Source organism: Dermacentor silvarum, chromosome 5 (assembly GCF_013339745.2).
Source record: "Dermacentor silvarum isolate Dsil-2018 chromosome 5, BIME_Dsil_1.4, whole genome shotgun sequence".
Lineage (NCBI taxonomy): Eukaryota > Metazoa > Arthropoda > Arachnida > Ixodida > Ixodidae > Dermacentor > Dermacentor silvarum.
The window spans coordinates 183,905,335-183,925,333 of NC_051158.1; the positions used below are offsets into that span (position 1 = coordinate 183,905,335).

The 19,999-nt window shown below is 49.9% G+C and overlaps 1 protein-coding gene across 1 annotated transcript in view; it reads right to left on the reverse strand.

Annotated features, from left to right (window-relative positions):
• The window catches only part of LOC119454630 (serine/arginine-rich splicing factor 4-like), a 30,080-nt gene that overhangs the window by 5,637 nt on the left and 4,444 nt on the right, over positions 1 to 19,999 (reverse strand). The window contains exon 3 of the mRNA XM_037716509.1: positions 19,781 to 19,990. Within this exon, the coding sequence (XP_037572437.1) occupies positions 19,781 to 19,990 (210 nt within the window). The remainder of the gene's footprint in view (positions 1 to 19,780; positions 19,991 to 19,999) is intronic.

Here is a 19,999-nt window from a genome sequence, read left to right on the forward strand (position 1 = left end):
CTTAAAAACGCGTGTGTTCGCGTGCACGCGCGGTCTTGCAAGCTTTCGCTGGCACATCTACAAAAAATGCGCCATCGCGCCGCACACAACCGAGTACATAGCGATGTATGTTGTTACAACAGTATGCGGTAGCAATGATTAAAAAAAGGAAAACGAAAAAAAAATTTTAAAAGGCGTAGGCAAGATCACTGCATAGTGTTCGAAAGGTGGGTCACCGCGCCAACGCAACACATGCAGTCGCAGAACAGTGTTTGACAGTGCAAGAGTCGCGTTTTCGCCGCGAAGCTTGAACCCACGTCGACAAAAATATGCCAGCGTCGTCAGCTGTTGACGATAGTTGTCGACTTGGAACATCTTTGCCCCGCCTCTCGGTTGCCAGCTCTCAACAGACGTCGCGTCCCCAAATCGGAGTGCAGCTGCCGGCACATGCGATCCGCTCGAGCTAACTAATGAGAAAATTACCCAATAAGAAGACAAACGTGATAACAAATCCAGGCTCAGGCCAAGATTTTGCTGGTCGCCAGTACACAAACGCTGTGACCGCGCTGTTGCATGTTGCCAGTCGCTGTTTATCTGTTTTGCCAGCCAGAGCGTACCGCTCGCGCGGTCCCAGCGTGAATCGAATTTTGTGCCCGGTTACCGCCACTGAAGCGCCCGCGTGCGGCGATGGGCGGCTCGACAGACCATTATGTGCAAGCTGACAAGTAAGCCTCCTGCTGTGCTTCCTGATTTTACACATCTCGTTGAAAACAAAGTCTGTCTATTGAGATAACTAAATGTGCTACACTAACCGTGCTACGAGGAAGAGTTTTCACTGTAGCGCAACCAGTACAAGAATGCAGAAAAGGAAGTAGATGCACACACTGCCCTCACAACCATGATATTATTGTTGATATTTGTAGGAAGTTAGCTCAGTGTATGCGTCTTGTTTCTTTTCTGCATCCTTGTACTATTTGTGTTACACTGAAAAAAACCTGCAATATGACATACCAACAAGCCGTAAATTTCTACAATATAGCATACTCACCTGTGACAGCAAGATGCCGTGTCAACGGTAGACCTTCGATCACGCCTTCAGCTGTATGCTGCAAGTACACGAGCCATAAGGTCACTAAGCCTTGCACCAGACACAAGAAAGGGTGAATGTTCAACTAAAATAAAATGACACCAGAAATTTAAGTTCCCTGCACCTAGCTGCCATTATTTGAGATGGATGACCTTCCATTCTCACGACTGAACCAGTCCCGATATATAAATTTTCAAAGTGTCCGACGAAATGCATGGGCATTCCAGTTACCTTTTTGAGGAAAACGATGTTATATGCATTGAAGCTTTGGAACGTCCATGCAATTCGTCAGACACTTTCGAAATTAATATCTCGAAACTGGTTGTCCTGAGAATTCGTTTCAATTGAATACGCTTTGCGAACTCAGCGTCTATAATTCGTAGAATGAAATATGTGCCGTAAAATAATTATTTAGGATGTTATTTAGCGTAATTATGTTAATTATTCAATTAGCCGTTTTGATTCCTTGTGGAAGTAATGGCCGCCTCATCCAGCAGTTTAAATCAAAGATTATAATTGTGCTATCTGCCACAGGCAACATTTTAAAGTTCGGTGCAGCTAAAATGAAACACCCTGTTTATTTCATCTTCATCAGTGACGCAACAAGTGACACAAGTGGCTCAAAAACTTGCATAAAACATTGTCCTCAGACATGCTGAAAGCATACCTTAAGTCAACAGAGCTTTAAGTTGCAGTAACACCTGTGTTCACTCTGTTTCAGATGGATGCAGATAGCTTCCGACCTGTGATAATCCAAATCAATCAGTGTAGATTACGTCAGCAAGCATAGTCACGTTGGCAGCTTTGCAAAATAACTTGCATGCCACTAGAGAAAGCAGGTGCTTTAGGATTTCACACTTATCAGACGCCTTGCTCAATGCTTATTTGTTCCCTACCACAATTACTCATAATTTATTTTCTGGGGAACATATTCTAGCCCCTAAATCTTACAACTTCATATTAAAGGCCGTGCATGGAATACAGTTTTCTGAAGACTGACTGCAACACGTTTTTGAGCATATGGCCAGTGTCTGTGATACTTCGAGAATGTGAACCCTGGGGTGCTCAGATGGCCACAAGCAACCAAACAAAAAAATTATGGGGTTTTACGGGCCAAAACCACGATCTGATTATGGGGACATTATGATTATCGTAGTGGGGGACTCTGAAAAATTCCGGCCACCTGAGGTTCTTTAACGTGCACCTAAATCTAAGTACTCGGGTGTTTTCGCAATTCGCCCCCATCGACATGCAGCAGCCGGGATTTGATCCCGCGACCTCGTGCTTAGCAGCCCAACACCATAGGCACTAAGCAACCACGGCGGGTTAAGCAGCCAAACAAGATAAGGCTCAATACTGAATAACTTTGTGAATGATCCTTACAACTCGAGAGTATATACCTTTTACAGAGTGACCTTGTAAGCAACTACACACATTAAATTAAAAGAAGCTATATTTTCTCAATATGCTTCCATCATCCTTGTGGCTTCGTGTTGCAATTCCAGCTTTTCCTTTTGGAACGAAAAAATCATTGCCTTCAAGCAATATTAAACGAGAAAATTCTGACGAACTGCCAGAAATTGCTTCTTGGCGAATGGTAATCTTCACAAAGCCTCAGCTCTTATTTAACTGTGGGAATTATTTATTTATCTAGCCGAACCCAATTAAACGACATGCGGTTAGTGTACCAAACGCGAATTACGCCACACAGACGAAATAAAGCGTGTTACTTCGGGGCGCGAAAACAAATGATGAATCAGAATAGAAACGAGAAAGACAAGCGCATCATAGATGCATTATGAAAACCAAACATTGTTGGGGATTAAGGGGGCTTAAAATATTTCTAGGTGCACCACACAGCATCGCTTTGCGCTAATGTGATATCTGTGTTATCCTAGAAATCATTTCTTACGAATTACGAGGTACAACAAGTAGGATACTTTGTTCTCTAGGTAGAGGTAATGCGCGAAATACAAAAGAACTTTACTTTCAAAATCAAAGCACATGATAAACGAAGCGCACCCACAACCTCCTCTATTATAGAGGAGGTCGGGAGCACGCCGCGTTTTGAAAAACCCATACACAATTTATTTCCGCACCATGCGCCGGCACAATTCGCTGCACGTAGGCACCCTTCTAGGTATATTTCTCGTTCGCGTTACATAATTCTCCTCGCACTGGTGCGGTACGTCGGACATTATGTAAACTCAACGAAGAATTTACCCCCTCCCCCCCTCCCCGAGGAATAAGGTTACCTTCGGTATACAAGTACCACGAGGAAATGTCTCTCGTGGGTAAGGTTACTAATACGGGACAGCACAATTATGTTATACGTGACATCCTACAAAACTCGACTAAACGGAAAGTGATGTGGTGATGGAAACAAGACAAAAACCCATAGGGCTGTAGCTTTGTGCGACACAATACACTCACCTTTTTCAGTAGTGTTCTTCACACGAGCGTGGTTTTATTCACACAGAACGACGACCCGGGCGAGACGAGACAACGGAGAGAAGAGCACGCATACACGCGCTGCCCTTCCCTGTCTCTGCGCCAGCGCCACACGGCGTGGGTGCCCAGTAGTGCCTTACTGCGTCGTCTGCTACGGCGTCCGCCATGTTCTTGCCCGCTGCGATCGCTGCATGTGTTCATCCGCAATAATTTTTACGGGACAGCACGTGTGAAAACGGCTGTCTTGTGCACGCGGCGTACCGATCCTACAATACCGAATCATAAAAATGATTGCCCATAATGTGAAAGACGACCCCTCTTTTATTGCACAGTTTCTGTTTACACACGTGTTTTGTTTAAGTCAGGTATATTTTACAAAAGCTCATATAATTTGAATGCACCTGTGTTGCTGTGTTGTTGTTGTGTTGCGGCCGGACAGATAGCAGCATCTACCCCACATAACAACAGGCGCCCTTCCATATCATCGGAAAGTGATGTGGTTCTTGTATGGAAACAAGACAAAAACGACGCTATTTGCGGACGCAGGGCTGTATGCCAATCTCGGAACAAGAATGGTGTTGCAAGAATGAAGGCATAGACACAATACACTCACCTTTTTCAGGTGCATTTGCTTGAAGCAAAGCGCGCCCTGTGGTTGTAGCTTAGAAAACAATGGCGTGAGTGCAAGAGAAACGCCCACGTGGTTTGGACGGACAGACTACAGTGTGTGGTGTTATAGAGAATAATGTGCTCGTGGTGTGCCCTGAAGAAAATCACACAGAACGACGACCTCTTGCTGGCCGGGCGAGACGATAGAGACAACGGAGAGAAAGAGCAACCTCGTTCCTCCCGCATGACCCTCTTTCTTTCCCTCTTCCCCTTCCCGGGAGAGAGAGACCTCTCTACATTTTCAAATCATTAAACTACTTCCGCGAACGCGCTGCCCTTCCCTAAAGAAAAGAGGTCGCCCGTTTCTCTCCTTGCCGGTATAGTCAGCTGTCAGGATGGGTCAATTGCCCACAGTCTTTCGTAGATTCTTAGACCAGGATTTTGTACCGACGACACCAGCGAACTAGTTCGCAGCGAAGTCCTACCACCTGCACGGGCAAGCGTGCGCGGCGGGCATGAACAGTCGGGCGGCGGCGGCTGGAACGAACCGGTTCTGGCGGCACCAACGCCGTCAAAGAATGTCTCCACCCTGTACGGAGCGGCGGGCGAGGAGGACATCGAGGCACCCTACAGGCACTCGGATTACTTGTACGCCCGCGGGAGCGCGTAGCTGGCCAAGCAAACCGTCGGTACCAGAAATCTATTTCATTTGCGCGCTTTCGCATTAATGTTCGTTTTAAGCGTTCGTCACAAACGACGCTGCGCCTTGGTTTCGTTCAACTGTCAACACATCAATACCGCACGCGCGCGCATGTATGTGGCCATTTCCTATTATGTCCCTTCGCAGCTGCCTAACAGGACACTTCTGCACTTGGTATACACTTTAGTGGTCACGCCACGTATCACTTATCGCGCTTGATGCTTTCTGTTTATCTGTACAATCGCTCTTAGAATAAAATATTTGCAACGGCAATACTACGTCGCGGTTCCTTCAAGTAAAAGGACGAGGTACTTTTTTTTTACAGAGCTACACTGTCGTTGAATGTCTGAATCTCTTCCGAAACCACTTGAAAAGAAAAGCTTGTAAAAGGTGCAGTCATCATTTTTATTTGTTTACGTTGGATTAGCAGCAAATTTTTCGTTAGACTCACGGCATCTGTAACCTTGTACAAAGCGAGTTTGAAATTATCGGTATAATGGAATTGTCATCTGTCAAACTACAACGCGGTAACGATGATATTTGCTCAGAGAAACAAAATATGCTATCACAGTGCCCAAACAAAAGCACAAATGATGTGGCATCAGCGGGATGAGTATGCGGTGAAAAGCTCGTAGTATATAGGAGCTTCCCGTTTCCCTCCCAATATACAAGTATGATGGTCCGACAACCATCCCAAGCGCGTTTGGCCGGAGGCCGACGGCTGGAAAAGCATCGGTAAGTAGTTGGCTGCCGATGATCTCGGCCAGCCATATGTGGGCAAATGCCGGGCCGTGGTAGGGGATCGACCACGCTGGTAGAAAGTTGGCCAGAGACGTGGGGCCAATGACGCAGTAGGAGCATTTCCTAGTTTAATAAAGATGTGGTCGGCATCTTAAGTTGCAATGACGTCGTGCCAAGACATGTGGCCGACATTGGTCCCAGCGCGCGCGGGTTCATATATAACTAAAGCCTTATTGCACAAAACGTACAATACGATATTATTCACTTCAAGATATAATCGTAAACTACGGTCGCGCCGTTCCACAGGCCCCGTGACCACTCCGCCTATAAACGCCATATGAAAGGTAGAAACAGGCATTCGCAGTGTACTATCGTCAGCAATATGAGCTCGAACACGGGAGCGCGTGGAAAATAGCCTCAAAACCTAGATAGCGTCATACGTGGATGGCGCTGCCGAAACCAGAGGGGAAAGGAGGGGCGCTCTTCCGCTAACTGTTGGCACTCCCACTTCGCTAGCGTACAAAAAAAAATGATAAAAGGGGCGTATCCGAACGCTCAGCCAACACCGCCTAGATTTAATACAAGCATGACCTGTGCATTATGGAAGTCTACGTCACAGCCGATATCTCAGCAGCTGCAGAGCCTGATGGGTCATTTGATGTAGCTGTGCGCGTTGATGTGAATTGATATCACCGCTAGCGGCCAGTGACATGCTGCAAGCTACCGTTTTGCAGCAATGATATCGAGGCGGGAGTGTGAACAGCCAGCGGAAGCGTGGCGCCCTTTCCGATTTGTTTCCAAAAGCGGCCGCTGCAAATCGGCCGATGTAGGGTTCGAGGCTATTTTCCACGCGCTCGCGTGTTCGAGCTCATATTGCTCACGATAGTACATACACAATCGCTAATAGTTTCATATTTTCACTTACTCAGAAAAATACCTATTCAATGTAAACAAAAGTTCGTACTGTAGTGAAGAAGAAGAACAGGGAGCAAGCAGTAGTGGGGCGCTCTCATAGATGTAGGGCGCGAGCGCAGATCACGAGCTCTTGGCGCCGAGACCGTTGCTCTCTGGCGACTAAACTGGTTTTTCGCCTGCCGCTTGCAGTCAGTAAATCTCCTTATCAAAGTGGTGGAGGCGCTGGGTACCCCTTCAAACCTGGAACTCCGAAGCCGGACGTTGCCCATCACTGCTCCGACAATGCCTGATGACGCCACCCAGCAAGACGCGGCCCAAGCTCCATCGGTCATCGTGTCAAGCGCGCTGCGTCAGCGCGATCCCGCTTTCTTTAGCGGCACCGATGACTATGACGTAGAAGATTGGCTAACGTCGTTTGAAAGGGTGAGCGCGCACAACAAGTGGGACGATGCTACAAAACTACGCAGCGTCCTGTTTTACCTAACACGCGTCGCAAACCTCTGGTTTTGTAACCATGAGTCAGACTTCGCCAATTGGACGGCTTTCAAGACGAGCTTCGCGGAAGTGTTCGGTCGCCCCGCAGTGCGCAAGCTTCGCGCTGAACAGCGTCTACGCGGACGTGCGCAGCAGCAGGGCGAGAACTTCACGAGCTATATTGAAGACGTCATTGACTTGTGCAAGCGCGTGAATCCTTCTATGATTGAGCAAGACAGGATAAAGCACATCATGAAAGGCATAGACGACGACGCCTTTCAGATGTTGCTGGCCAAGGACCCACGCACCGTGTCTGAACTCGTGACCTTGTGCCAGAGCTTCGACGAACTACGTAAGCAGCGCGTCCTAGCTCGGCGGCAGACGTCAACAGATGATTCCCTCGCTGCGTTGACCATCGGCGGCGACCACACGTCGCTCCTGTCACAGATTAAGGAGCTTGTGCGTGAGGAAGTTGCTCGACAGTTTTCATTTTTTCCGACCACGCAAGTGCCTACGCCTAGGCTGACTCCAACCATCCGACAGGTGATACAGGAGCAGGTCACCGAGGCTTTGCCGTCTGCCTTTCAGCCGACTGGTGTCACCGCGCCGCTATCATTTGTGGTGCCGTCTGCTGCTCCTCCGCCTCCTGTTGCCGCGCCTCTGACGTATGCGGATGCCGTCATGAAGCCACGTCCTCAACCAGTATTAACCCCACAACCACCAATTCGACCACCAGCGACGGTGCTTTTCGGGGCGCAGCCACAGTACGCAAATCCTTGGCGCACTGCAGACAACCGCCCGATCTGCTATGCTTGCGGAATTCCGGGTCATGTTGCGCGATTCTGTCGCCGACGCTTCGCGGCGACCACGAGTACGCCGAGATATCCAGGCTACTCCTTCCGACCTCCCTATCGCACGCAGCCAGAACGAGAGCCTGAAACATGCGCCCGTGATCACCAGCCCACTTCCGATGCCCAACCTTTTGCTGCTCGTCGGTCCCCCTCACCGCGCCGCCGTTCTCTTTCGCCTATGCGTCGTCGGTACAATACTGGTGAGGCGGAAAACTGACTGCCGCAGCTTCTGAGGCACGAGCTGCGCCGTCGTCAACCTGTCTAAGTCCTCGCTTGTCCCCCGCCAATGTTATTGAAGTGTTCGTTGACGGTGTACGAACTCTTGCGCTTGTGGACACCGGCGCCGCTATTTCTGTAATGAGCCATACGTTTTGCCGTTCTATCCGTAAAGTGACGACGCCACCTTCCGGATTTTCTCTCCGTACTGCGAGCGCACAATATATTCAACCCGTTGCAGCATGTACGGCCAGGGTGCTCATACAAGACGTGATCTACAGCGTTGAGTTCCTTGTGCTGGCCTCGTGTTCCCATGACCTGATCCTCGGGTGGGATTTTTTGTCCCGTAACCACGCTGTTATCGACTGCGCTCGTGCTCAGGTAGAGTTCGCTGTGTTTCCCGAGACCCCTTCCACCCATGTGACCGGTCCTGGGGATAGAAAGCTTGTCGTCACCGCCGATATTGACCTGCCACCTCAGAGTGCCGTCATTGTTCCCGTTTCATGTGCCGCCCTTTCCGACGCCACCGTTCTGTTCACGCCATCTGACTTCTTTCGTCGCCGCCACAATACGTCACTGCCTTTTGCCATCCTCGCGCTTCATCAGGACAATACCGGACTACTTGTTTGCAACCCCAACTCAGGCCCTCTGACTTTGTACCGAAATGAAACGCTTGGCTACGTTCAGCCTGTAGACGCTGCTGTTATCGTACCCCTTGACCCCTCTGTGCCTGAGACTCAGCATCCGCTGAACGCCCTGACCCCTCACCTTGCGTCCGACGCCGTGCTCTCGGAATCTTTTCACCGCTCCATCGACAGCGACCTCGATCCGGCTGCACGGACGCAGCTTCTTGCCCTTCTACACGAGTTTCGCACTTCGTTTGACTTACCGCAAGCGTCACTAGGCCGAACTAATGCGGTTGTTCACACGATTGACACTGGGCCTCACGCTCCTTTGCGACAGCGCCCCTACCGTGTGTCACCTGCGGAACGTCGTGTCATTACGGAGCAGGTTGACGACATGCTTCAGCGCGGAGTCATTACGCCTTCTTGCAGCCCCTGGTCCTCTCCTGTCGTACTGGTCAAAAAGAAAGATGGCTCTATTAGATTCTGTGTGGACTACCGACGCCTCAACAAGATTACTCGCAAAGACGTCTATCCTCTTCCTCGAATAGACGACGCCCTCGATTGCCTTCAAGGTGCCGAATGTTTTCTTCCCTCGACTTGCGATCGGGATATTGGCAGGCCCCTATGGCGGCGTGTGATCGTCCGAAGACGGCGTTCGTCACACCGGATGGCCTGTATGAATTTACCGTGATGCCTTTCGGACTTCGTAATGCCCCCACAACATTCGAACGGATGATGGACGGCATTTTACGCGGTCTGAAATGGAATATATGTCTGTGCTATCTGGATGACGTCGTCGTGTTCTCTCCCGATTTCGCTACACATCTCTCTCGTTTACGCACAATTCTCCGCTGCCTTACAAACGCACGCCTTCAACTCAACCTGAAGAAATGTCACTTTGGGGCTCGCCGGCTAACCATCCTCGGCCACGTCGTCTCCAAAGATGGCATTCTCCCTGACCCGGAAAAACTACGTGCTGTTGCCGAGTTTCCGAAGCCTTCTACCCTCAAAGAACTTCGAAGCTTTGTCGGCTTGGCCTCCTATTTTCGTCGCTTTGTCCGAAATTTCGTCTCCATCATCGCACCGCTTACGAAGCTCCTCGCCGGCCCCAGCGACCTTTCCCGCTGGACACCGGCCTGCGACGACGCATTTGCCACACTGCGCCGCCTACTTACTTCGCCCCCCGTGCTACGCCATTATGACCCTGCTGCGCCAACCGAAATACATACTGACGCCAGTGGTATCGGTCTTGGTGCAGTTCTCGCGCAACGCAAGCCCGGCTTCCCTGAGTATCTTGTGGCCTATGCAAGCCGCGTCCTCACCAAGGCGGAAGCGAATTATTCGGTCACCGAAAAAGAGTGCCTCGCGATTGTATGGGCGTTAGGAAAATTCCGCCCCTATTTGTACGGCAGGCCTTTCGACGTTGTAACCGACCATCATGCCCTCTGCTGGCTGGCTTCCCTCAAAGATCCCTCCGGTCGTCTCGGTCCATGGGCTCTTCGTATTCAAGAATTCGACATTCGCGTCGTTTACCGATCCGGGCGCAACCATTCTGACGCGGATGCGCTCTCTCGTTCACCCGTCAAATCCGAAGCAGGGCCTCCTTCAGCGGTAGACTTTTCCCTGGACGCTCTGACCATCACCGACATGCCTTCGGAACAGCGCAAGGACCCATGGATCGCGTCCCTATAGAAATTTCTCTGCGCCTCTTCACCCGCTAGCCAACCCCGTGCCCTTCGTCGACAAGCCAAGCATTTCGCAATACGCGATTCACTTTTGTACCGCCGCAACTACCTGGAGGACGGACGTAATAGGCTGCTGGTCATACCCAAGCACTTGCGAACCGATGTGTGTGCATACTTCCATGCTGATCCGCAACATATGCCCATGCTGGCGGGCTGAAAACGCATCAACGGCTCCGCCAATGCTACTACTGGCGTGGGATGTACACATTTGTCCGTAAATATATACGGTTTTGTTCCGCATGTCAACAACGAAAGACGTTTGACCATACACCCGGTCAGCTGCAGCCTTTACCATGTACTGCCCGCCCTTTTGAACGCATTGGAATCGACCTTTATGGACCGCTTCCGTGCTCTGTTGCTGGCAATCGCTGGATAATTGTCGCGGTGGACCATCTGACGCGATACGCAGAAACCACTCCACTCCCTGCGGCTGGTGTTCGTGACGTCGCTTCCTTCATATTGCGCCATTTCATACTCCGTCATGGAGCCCCACGGGAACTGCTGAGCGACAGAGGCCGTGTGTTTTTGTCCAACGTGATACAAGAGCTGCTCCGCTGTTGTCGTATTCTTCATCGCACATCAACTGCCTACCATCCTCAAACGAATGGGCTCACGGAACGTTTCAACCGCACGCTCGGTGACATGCTGTCGATGTACATTGATTCTGATCATTCCAATTGGGACGTCGTTCTCCCCTTCGTGACTTATGCGTATAACACCGCGACACAGTCTACGACGGGCTTTTCACCATTCTTTCTTTTATATGGCCGTGAACCATCCTCCACGCTTGACACAATTTTACCGTACCGCCTGGACGCCTCCGAATTCAGTGCAATTTCTGACGTCGCCCAGCATGCCGAGGAGTGTCGTCAGCTGGCCCGCTCGTTCACGTCTGACAGCCAAGCTCTCCAGAAAGATCGCCGCGACACCGATGAGCATGTGCTGAGTTTTGTCGTTGGATCCCTCGTATGGCTCCGAATACCTTTCAACTCTCCTGGCCTCACTCCAAAGTTTGCTGCCAAGTACCACGGGCCATACCGCGTCATCGAGCGCAGGTCTCCCGTCACTTATGTCATTGAGCCGGTCATCCCCTCCTCGGACAAGCGCCGTCTCGGTCGCGACACGGTCCACGTCAGCCGCCTCAAGCCGCATCACGACCCTCTCATCCTTGCGTCCCCTTGAGTCGCCAGGATGGCTCCCCTTCGCCGCCGGGGTTATTGTAGTGAAGAAGAACAACAGGGAGCAAGCAGTAGTGGGGCGCTCTCATAGATGTAGGGCGCGAGCGCAGATAACGAGCTCTTGGCGCCGAGACCGTTGCTCTCTGGCGACTGAACTGGTTTTTCGCCTGCCGCTTGCCGTCAGTAAATCTCCTTATCAGTACGATTAAATTATCAAAGCAATTTATTTTTGCTCGAATGAGCGTAATGTTTAATGTTGCTTTTGTGCGTGCGAAAATGCGGATTCGGCTTACTTCTACCCGTAGGAAACAAAGCGCCAACGGCAGGCAGAACGGTTCGAATCGGCTGCCTCTGCGGGTGTGTTTCGCGAGGGCTTGGTTTTCCGCGTTTTTTCGGAACGCAAACTGGCTAACCGCGTTTTTCAGAAAAAGCCTTCCTTCGCAAGAACTCGAGTGGATACCTTAAGGTAAGTCATTTTAAATTAAGAAAGCTAGAAATGGAAATATGTAGTGTTCAGCGATTGGAAACGGGGTGATACGCGAACCATGGCCTATGCTCGGACCCACGCGGACCCACACTTCTGCCGCGCCGGTTTTGGAGCGTGTACGAAAGCCGTCGTGATCTTGTCGGAATCTTCCGGTCCACATCTCCAAAGCCAGTCAGAAGTCGAAGTTTCGTAAAAGAAAGTGTTCGGCTTAATAATATATTCGCAAGTACTAAACCTAAAATTAAGCAGCTCGGGGCAAGGTTCTGACTGGTGCTGTAGAAATCGTGAGGTGCTTTTTTCGTTGCGGGGTTCTTGCTGGCTGACAACCGCTTTCCTCATCAAAACAATTTTGCGCTTTCTGTGTATTTGAATAGCGAAATTGCAAATAGCGGCTAGCTAAAGCTTCCTCTTCGTTTTTGTAACATTTGTGTGTTTGTTTTTCAGCCTTTGAGAAGAATGTTTTTAAATACTAAATGCGGATTATAACGGAACTGAAGAAGCTGCAGTCATTTTTTAAATCGTCCAACACAAGAATCGCCACGCTGCCTGAAAACTGCCTTAAGCTGCCCGTATCGAGTGCTACAGATGTATTCGCTTTAGAAAATTATCTTTCTATTGACACAAACTTGGAGGATCTCGTAAAATGTGCTGTAATTTTGTTTATTTATGAAGTGAGGTTTACTAATTGGGTTCAATACTGGATACCAGAGATGTCACTGTATTTGTGTGATGTATACATTCCACATTATTGTATCATGCTTCCAGTAAACAATATGTACTTGTTTTACCACATAAGTACATTTTTATACCGATAGATTTAGAAGGGCACGCGTGACTAAGTAGGGGTTCCTGTGAAATCAACACTGTTAAGTCATTTGCAAAAGTTGTAATAGCTTTACCACATATGTACCATTTTTATACTGATAAAGGGGCACATGGGACTAAACATGTGTTTCTTTAAAATAATCGGTGCATAAGCCATTTGCAAAAGTTGGCTACAGTATTAAGGTAAAAATGCTTCGTTTCATCAAGGAAATATCTTGGCTTTTAGTCCTTTGTAATATAGCTTTAATGTTGACTGCAGTGGAAGAGCTCGTAAGCTGAAGCAAACCAGTCACTATTCCCTTTGTTCTTGCTACAATGACAGTAAATATGCAAAAACATTACGAAGACAGACTGGATGCACGTAATGTTTACGGATAATCAGCATAGGACAGATGGTGTCTCAATACCACTGAGAAATTGCCGATATTATAGTGCATAGTGCCACAGCAATGTAATGGCAAAAGCATGACGCATATGATGAAAACAGTTTCGGGCAAATTGCAGTAAGATATTGAAACATTCGAAAAGTGCATAGATGATTGCAAGATGTGCAAAAAATAGCTGCTGAGATATGTAGTAACCGGTGCCTGTGGGCAGCCATAGGATCAGCTGAAGGAACATCCAGACTTTTTCAGCCAAGTTTTCACAGCACGGAATTGAAGCAGCCAGCTTGTAGACAATGCCAGCATAGTTGCTTTCATATTGCTCAACAGCAGCCGTTGTTAAACTGCATATTATTAGGCCATAAGACAATGTGTACTTCGTTTTTAATTATCCAATTGTTTGATTGAAATTTGAGTTTATAGCTAACCGTCATTGAATTATTGAATTATCATTTAACTATAGGATAATTGCTTTCAGTTTACCTTGCAGGTTGCCTACTTCTCACGTTTTGGTGGCACAAATGTGCCGGACACCGTGCGGTGCCTGTTACAATATCTTTTTACAAAATCTGCCGCCCTAAAGTTCAGCTCGAAAGGCTATCGTGGGCAGAAACAAACCTTTTCATAGCTGCATAAGGTCAATGATCTGAGTCTTAGTAAGCTCTAGGGTTTTGGTACATCATGCGTATCTCGAGGAGAGCTAAGAAAGTGCAATGCTTCAGCGTGAACACATATAAATAAGTTTGTAACATATTGCCTCAAGGGAAACGTGAGTTGTTTTGCTCTTTTCTCTTTTGTTCTGTGACCATGAACCTTAGCAATTTTATTCCAAAAAGTGGTTGTTCCAACATGTAAATGACCGCCATACTCACTGACAACTTGCAAGTCTTGTGTTTTGCTATAAACTGGCCAAATCATGCCACCTTGCAGCAGCATTTTGTGCTCTTATTTGGCATGTTTATGTGCGTGCCATCTTGTCCCCCTGCTTCTGTTGTGGGCAGGTATATCTTGTAGTATAGCTTCATCAAAGATCTGAATAACCTATTTTTGCACTCAAATGGCTTCATTTGAGAGAGCACTGTTGCAGTACCCTTATGTGCCTCTTGTTGCAGGTTGTGCAAGGGCAAACCACGATGGTGTGTGTTTGAAAATAAGTGCCATTATCAAGCGTTGGCTGATTTGTGCCACTGACCGGGAGCACAGACGCAATGAGAGGCGCCAAGGTGCCCTAGATAAGGGCTGCAGCAGGCCGTGTGACGACACCGAGTAATGTTGTAGCGAAACGGGACGGCGGCCAATGTGGCTGTGCCGTTGTCCCTATTTTACTAAGCATTCGTTCTTTTTTTGTTTTATTGTGCACGGAAAGTCATCAGGACCACTCTGTGATATTTTTGAAATAAATTTGTATTCCAAGCGACTGTGTATTATTTGACTAAGCAAGCAGCTTCGTAACAGTAGTTTACCAATGTAGAGCCTACCAAGAAATTACTATGGGCCATGTGAGGCATTAAATCGGCCATGTTGGCAACTGTGAGTGGCCTATATAGAGCCAGCCGAAAAACTACCATGGGCCATCTGAGGCATTACAATGGCCAGGTTGGCATAATGATCGGGCTGGATAACATAACTCGGGCTGGATTTTGTGGCAACACCCTTGCACCTGGAGTCACATAACGCAGGGAGCCCGATCTGAGCACAAACTTTCAAGGGCTCTTCGATAGCGATCGGGCGCGTTACGGCATCTCGCAGCGGCCGCGGAATCTACGGAGCGCATGGATTTCAATTCCGTAACTTTATGGGTATAAAGTTGTCAAACTTTTGACGCGACTAGTGCACTGACATTTCCAAAGGCGTGCTTTAGATTTTCAATTCTGGAACTTTATGGGTTTAATGTTCTTATAAACTTGGGCCAACATGCGCGCACTGGAGCCCTCATGTCCAAACTGTTGCAGAAATGTAAGCACGTGCTCGCAATCTTCCACACACACGAAAATACTAAATATCACCGTGACTGTCAGCTGGCAGCTGATAATGTTCTCCTACTATACTTTCAGGAAGTGCAACCAATGTGATCAATCAGCTGGACCAGGACAGGCATAGTAAAATAAGGAAAACAGAAGAAAATTAACGGCATATTATTGAGGCAGTTCTTTTTTGCGGGCGACAAGTTCTGGCCATAAGGACAGTGGTCCTATAGATTTAAGCAAAGCCCCCGATGAAGAAGAAGAAGAACGTAAACTTTATTATCAAATCGATAAGATTTGAGTCCGGCGTATATTTAGTGGGTCTGGGCACCATCTCGAAGCGGCTTCCTTGGCTCGCTGGACGGCCCAGAGCTGTACTGTCAGGTTCGAGCTGAGCAGTGCGGTCTTCCAACGCGAGCGGAGGCTGGCGGTGGAAGAGACGGAGGTGTCGGCACTGCCCGAAGTGTTTGTTATGTCCTGACATTCCCATAACATGTGATTAAGTGTGGCAACCTCGCCACAGGATGTGCATCTGTTTGTAGTGAACATGTCTGGATACATGGCGTGCATGAGTCTTGGGTTTATGTAAGAATCAGTTTGTAATTGCCTGTAGTGTACTGCTTGCGCCCTGTCTAACCTAGCCTGAGGGAATGGGTATACGCGTCTCTGTAACTGGTAGTGTGTCGTGATGTCGTGGAACCTGGTCAAACGATCCTCCCACGCCCAGACGTTTGCAGTACCCCGCGGGGGCTCTTCCTCCGATGATGCTCGGTGAGTGAGGCCTCGAGCAACGCGGTGAGCCGCTTCATTGGGGGTGCTCAGTCCAGTGTGTGCCGGGATCCATAGCAAGTGCATTCGGTTATCGACCTCGGCCTCTCCCTGGTGTATGGGATGTCGCTTGAGTATGTGATACGCCTCTTGCGATATGCGCCCATTTGCAAAATTGCGAATTGCCGTTTGCGAATCGCAGATCACGTATGTAGCCTTGGTTTGTGTGAGGGCCAGTGCTATGGCCGCTTCCTTTGCCGCTTCGGCATATGCCGTGTTCACGGTGACGCTCGTGAGGTGGTTACCTCGGTGGCTAGTAACTTCCGCCACGAAACTCTTCCTGTCTCGATAACGGGCTGCGTCGGTGAAGACTGCCTCCTTGTCGCTGGTTCATGTGTTGTGCCCTGGCTTTACGTCTCCCCGTGTGGTGTTGGGGGTGCATGTTGCGAGGCAATGGGGGCACGTATAGTTGCTCGCGCATGGTTCTTGGAATTTCCACTTTGATGCCGTGCTGCGTGTGGTATGTAATGCCGAGCTTTTCGAGCACGTGCCTGCCCGGGCGGGTCTTGGATAGGCGCTCGAGTTGGGACACTTGTTGCGCCTCCACGAGTTTCTCGAGCGTGTTGTGCAAGCCTAGTTCCAGGAGCTTGGTGGAGCTCACTCCGGGCGCAAGTCCCAACGCACATTTGTACGCCTTGCGTTTGAGGACGTTGAGCTTGTTTCTTTCCGCAACCGTCCAGTTGTGAAACGCTGCCGTGTACGTTATTTGAGAAATAACGAAGGCTTGTATAAGTCGTATGACGTTGCCATCGCGCATGCCCGCGTGTTTGTTGGTGATGCGTCTGATGAGCTGCATCGTCCTGGTGGCCTTTGCTGTTATCTTGCGAAGTCCTTCGCCATTGCCGCCCTTGTGTTCAATCATCATTCCTAGTACCCGAATCTTGTCTACCATCGGGATGGGTAGGCCGTTTGATGCCGTTAATTGTATCTCAACCTTTTCCGGGGGGGGGGGGGGTGTAGCCTTTAGGTGGCCGCCCCTTTCTGACCGGTCTATATAGCAGCAGTTCGAATTTTTCGGCCGAGCAGGTGAGTCCCGTGCCCACCAGGTAGTTTTCCACGCACTGGATGGCCTGCTGTAAACGTTGCTCGATCGCTCCGTCACTGCCCGTTGTCGTCCAGATCGTAATATCATCCGCGTATAGCGTGTGGTACAGTCCTTCGATTTGCAACAATCGGTCGGGTAACCCCAGCAGGACGAGGTTGAAGAGCATCGGCGAGATGACCGAGCCCTGCGGGGTGCCCGAGCTCCCGATGTTGATTTGATCTGAGTCTAGTTGTCCCACTCGCATGCGAGCTGTTCTTCCCGCGAGGAAGTCTCGAATGTAGTTGTACGTTCGCAATCCGAGATTTAGCTTCTCTATTTGTCGTAATATGGCATCGTGGCGAACGCTATCGAAGGCCTTCTTCAGGTCCAGCCCGAGGACGGCTCTCCTCGAGTGCCCCGGACTGTCTATGAGTTGGTGTTTTAGTTGCAGAATGGCGTTTTGCGTGGAGAGATGTCTTCTGAACCCAATCATGATGTGTGGAAATAATTCGTTGTCCTCGAGGTAATCCGTGAGTCTATTGAGAAACGAGTGCTTCGTCAACTTGCCCACGCAGGACGTGAGGGATATGGGGCGCAGGTTCTCCAGCTGTAATTTTTTGCCGGGTTTTGGTATCAGTATGATATTTGCTTCTTGCCATTGCTGTGGTAGCTTGCCGTGCGCCCAACACTCGTTAATGTATTTTGTGAGTTTCTCAATTGATCCGTAATCGAGATTGCGTAGTGCCGTATTGGATATTCAATCGGGGCCAGGGGCCGACTTGGTGTTGAGTTTGACGAGGGCCGCCTGGATTTCGGCAACGGAGAATTCAGAGTCCAGGGTGGTGTTGCTTTCTCCCGTGTAGTCCGGATGTATTAGTTGTGGCGTTTGAGATATGTAAAGGAGTTCCGCATCCCGTAAGAATTGTTGTTCCGTTCCCGCGTAAGCGTGTAGGATTTTGTGTATGCCTTGCATGTGTGTGGTCTTGGTGTTGGCAGGATCTATCAGGTACCGCAGCATCTGCCACGTGCCACGCGTGGTGAGTTGACTGTCCATCTCCGCGCATTTCTCTTCCCATTGTTGTCGTTGCAGGGTAAGTGCGTGCTTTTCTATTTCTTTGTTGAGCTGCGCTATCCGTTTACGCAGTCCCCTATTGTGTCTCTGTTGTTTCCATCGGCGCTGCAGGTGGGTCTTGGCTTCCCACTTGTGCAGTAACCGGGACTCTATTGTATCGAGCCCAGCTTTTGATGCAATCGTTTGCGTCACGCGCTCGATGTCCCGCCGCAGTTGGTCGGTCCATTGGTCTATGTCTTTGATGTCTGCCACCTGTTGCTTGTCACGATGTTTGCGTAGTTGATTCCAGTTGATCTTCATTTGGCGACCGGCATTGTGTTCCTGCAGGCCGTCTTCTGCCGTTATGCAAATAATGTAGTCATCGCTTCCCAAGTCTTGCATGGTGTTTGTCCAAGTGATTCGGCGTGTGTTGCACGTAAAAGTAAGGTCCGGCGTCGTGTCGGTGCTGACGCTGTTGCCCTGCCTTGTTGGTGCCGCGGGGTCGGGGACGAGCTTGAGTCCGGCGTATTGGGCCGTAGCCCACAGATGCGTGCCTTTGGGCTGATCGTGCTTGTAACCCCACGCCGTGTGCACCGCGTTAAAGTCCCCCCCCCCCCCCCCCCCAATGAAAAGCTGTTGCCCTTGGGCGGTGTCGATCGCCCGTTTGAAGAGAACATGGAAGCGGTGCTGGCGGCATCTGGGACTGCTGTAGACGTTGAGTACGAAGATGCTGTTGCGCGTCTTGCGTGGTGGAATTAGTTTCTACGAGGACGTTTTCAATGTCTGATTTTAGTGTCGTGTTCGATAACTGTGTGCGCTCGCTTGACCAGCGTCGTGACGTTTGGTTTCTCCGCCTTGCCTGTTATAGACTGGTACCCCGTGAGTTTGGCGGGGCCGTTCGTTTCTTGCAATATGATGACGTCTGGGCGTTCGGGGATCGTTTTCAGGTATTGCTGTAAGTGCGCTCGTTTGTTTTGGTAACTTCTGCAGTTCCACTGCCATATTGTGTGTTTTTGTTTAGGTGGGTGTCGGGCCATGTTTATATGTTGTTACATGTCTTGCGCCGCTTCCCTATGCGACGGTACGATCGTGCTGTTCGTGGCTTCTAATCTGGACAGTCTGAGGTGAACGCCCTCCAAGCTCTGCTGGATGGTACGCGTGATGGACGCGATGATGGTTTCCTCGAGATTGCTTAAGCGAGCCTCGAGTGCATCTATTCGAGCGTCGCGTATCACTGCGCGCGTGCGCTTGCGTCGTGTTGCTTCTGTAAGGGTGGGAGTGGGGCAGTGTCTAGTTTCGAGGAATTCGAACTCGTCGTCCTCTATGGGTTCCTCTTGTGTTTCCTGCGTGGTCTCTGTGGGAGTGGGTGTGCGTTTAGTGTCGGGGCATATGACCTCGTCGTCCTCTATGAGTTCTTGTGTTTCCTGCATGGCCTCTGTATCAGTACCGCTTTTCACGGCGTGCTGGAGTTGTTCTATAAGTTCGTCTTTTGCACGAATCTGTGTCTGCATGTGTTCTATTTGCTTCTGCAGCGCTTGTATCGCCTGTGTTAATTTAGCTATCTCCGTCTCTGTTTTAGCGGGTGTTTTGTCGCCAGCCTTCGCGGTTGGTGCTCGTTTTCCGGTGACCGCATCTGCCCAGCTCACCTTCTCGGTGGTCTCGGTGTCTCTCGTTGCGGTCCTTCTGGGGGTGCGGCTGCGCATCCGGCGCTCCTTCCGGGGGTCCGGGGTGCGGCTCCGGGACCGGGAGCGGCCTGGGCTGCGGGTCCTGGATCTCGAGCGGGACTTGCCGGCGGAGCTGGTGGCTTTGGCGGCCTCTTCCGCCTTCTCGGCGGCCCTGTGTCGTTCCCATTGCCTCTTTGTCAC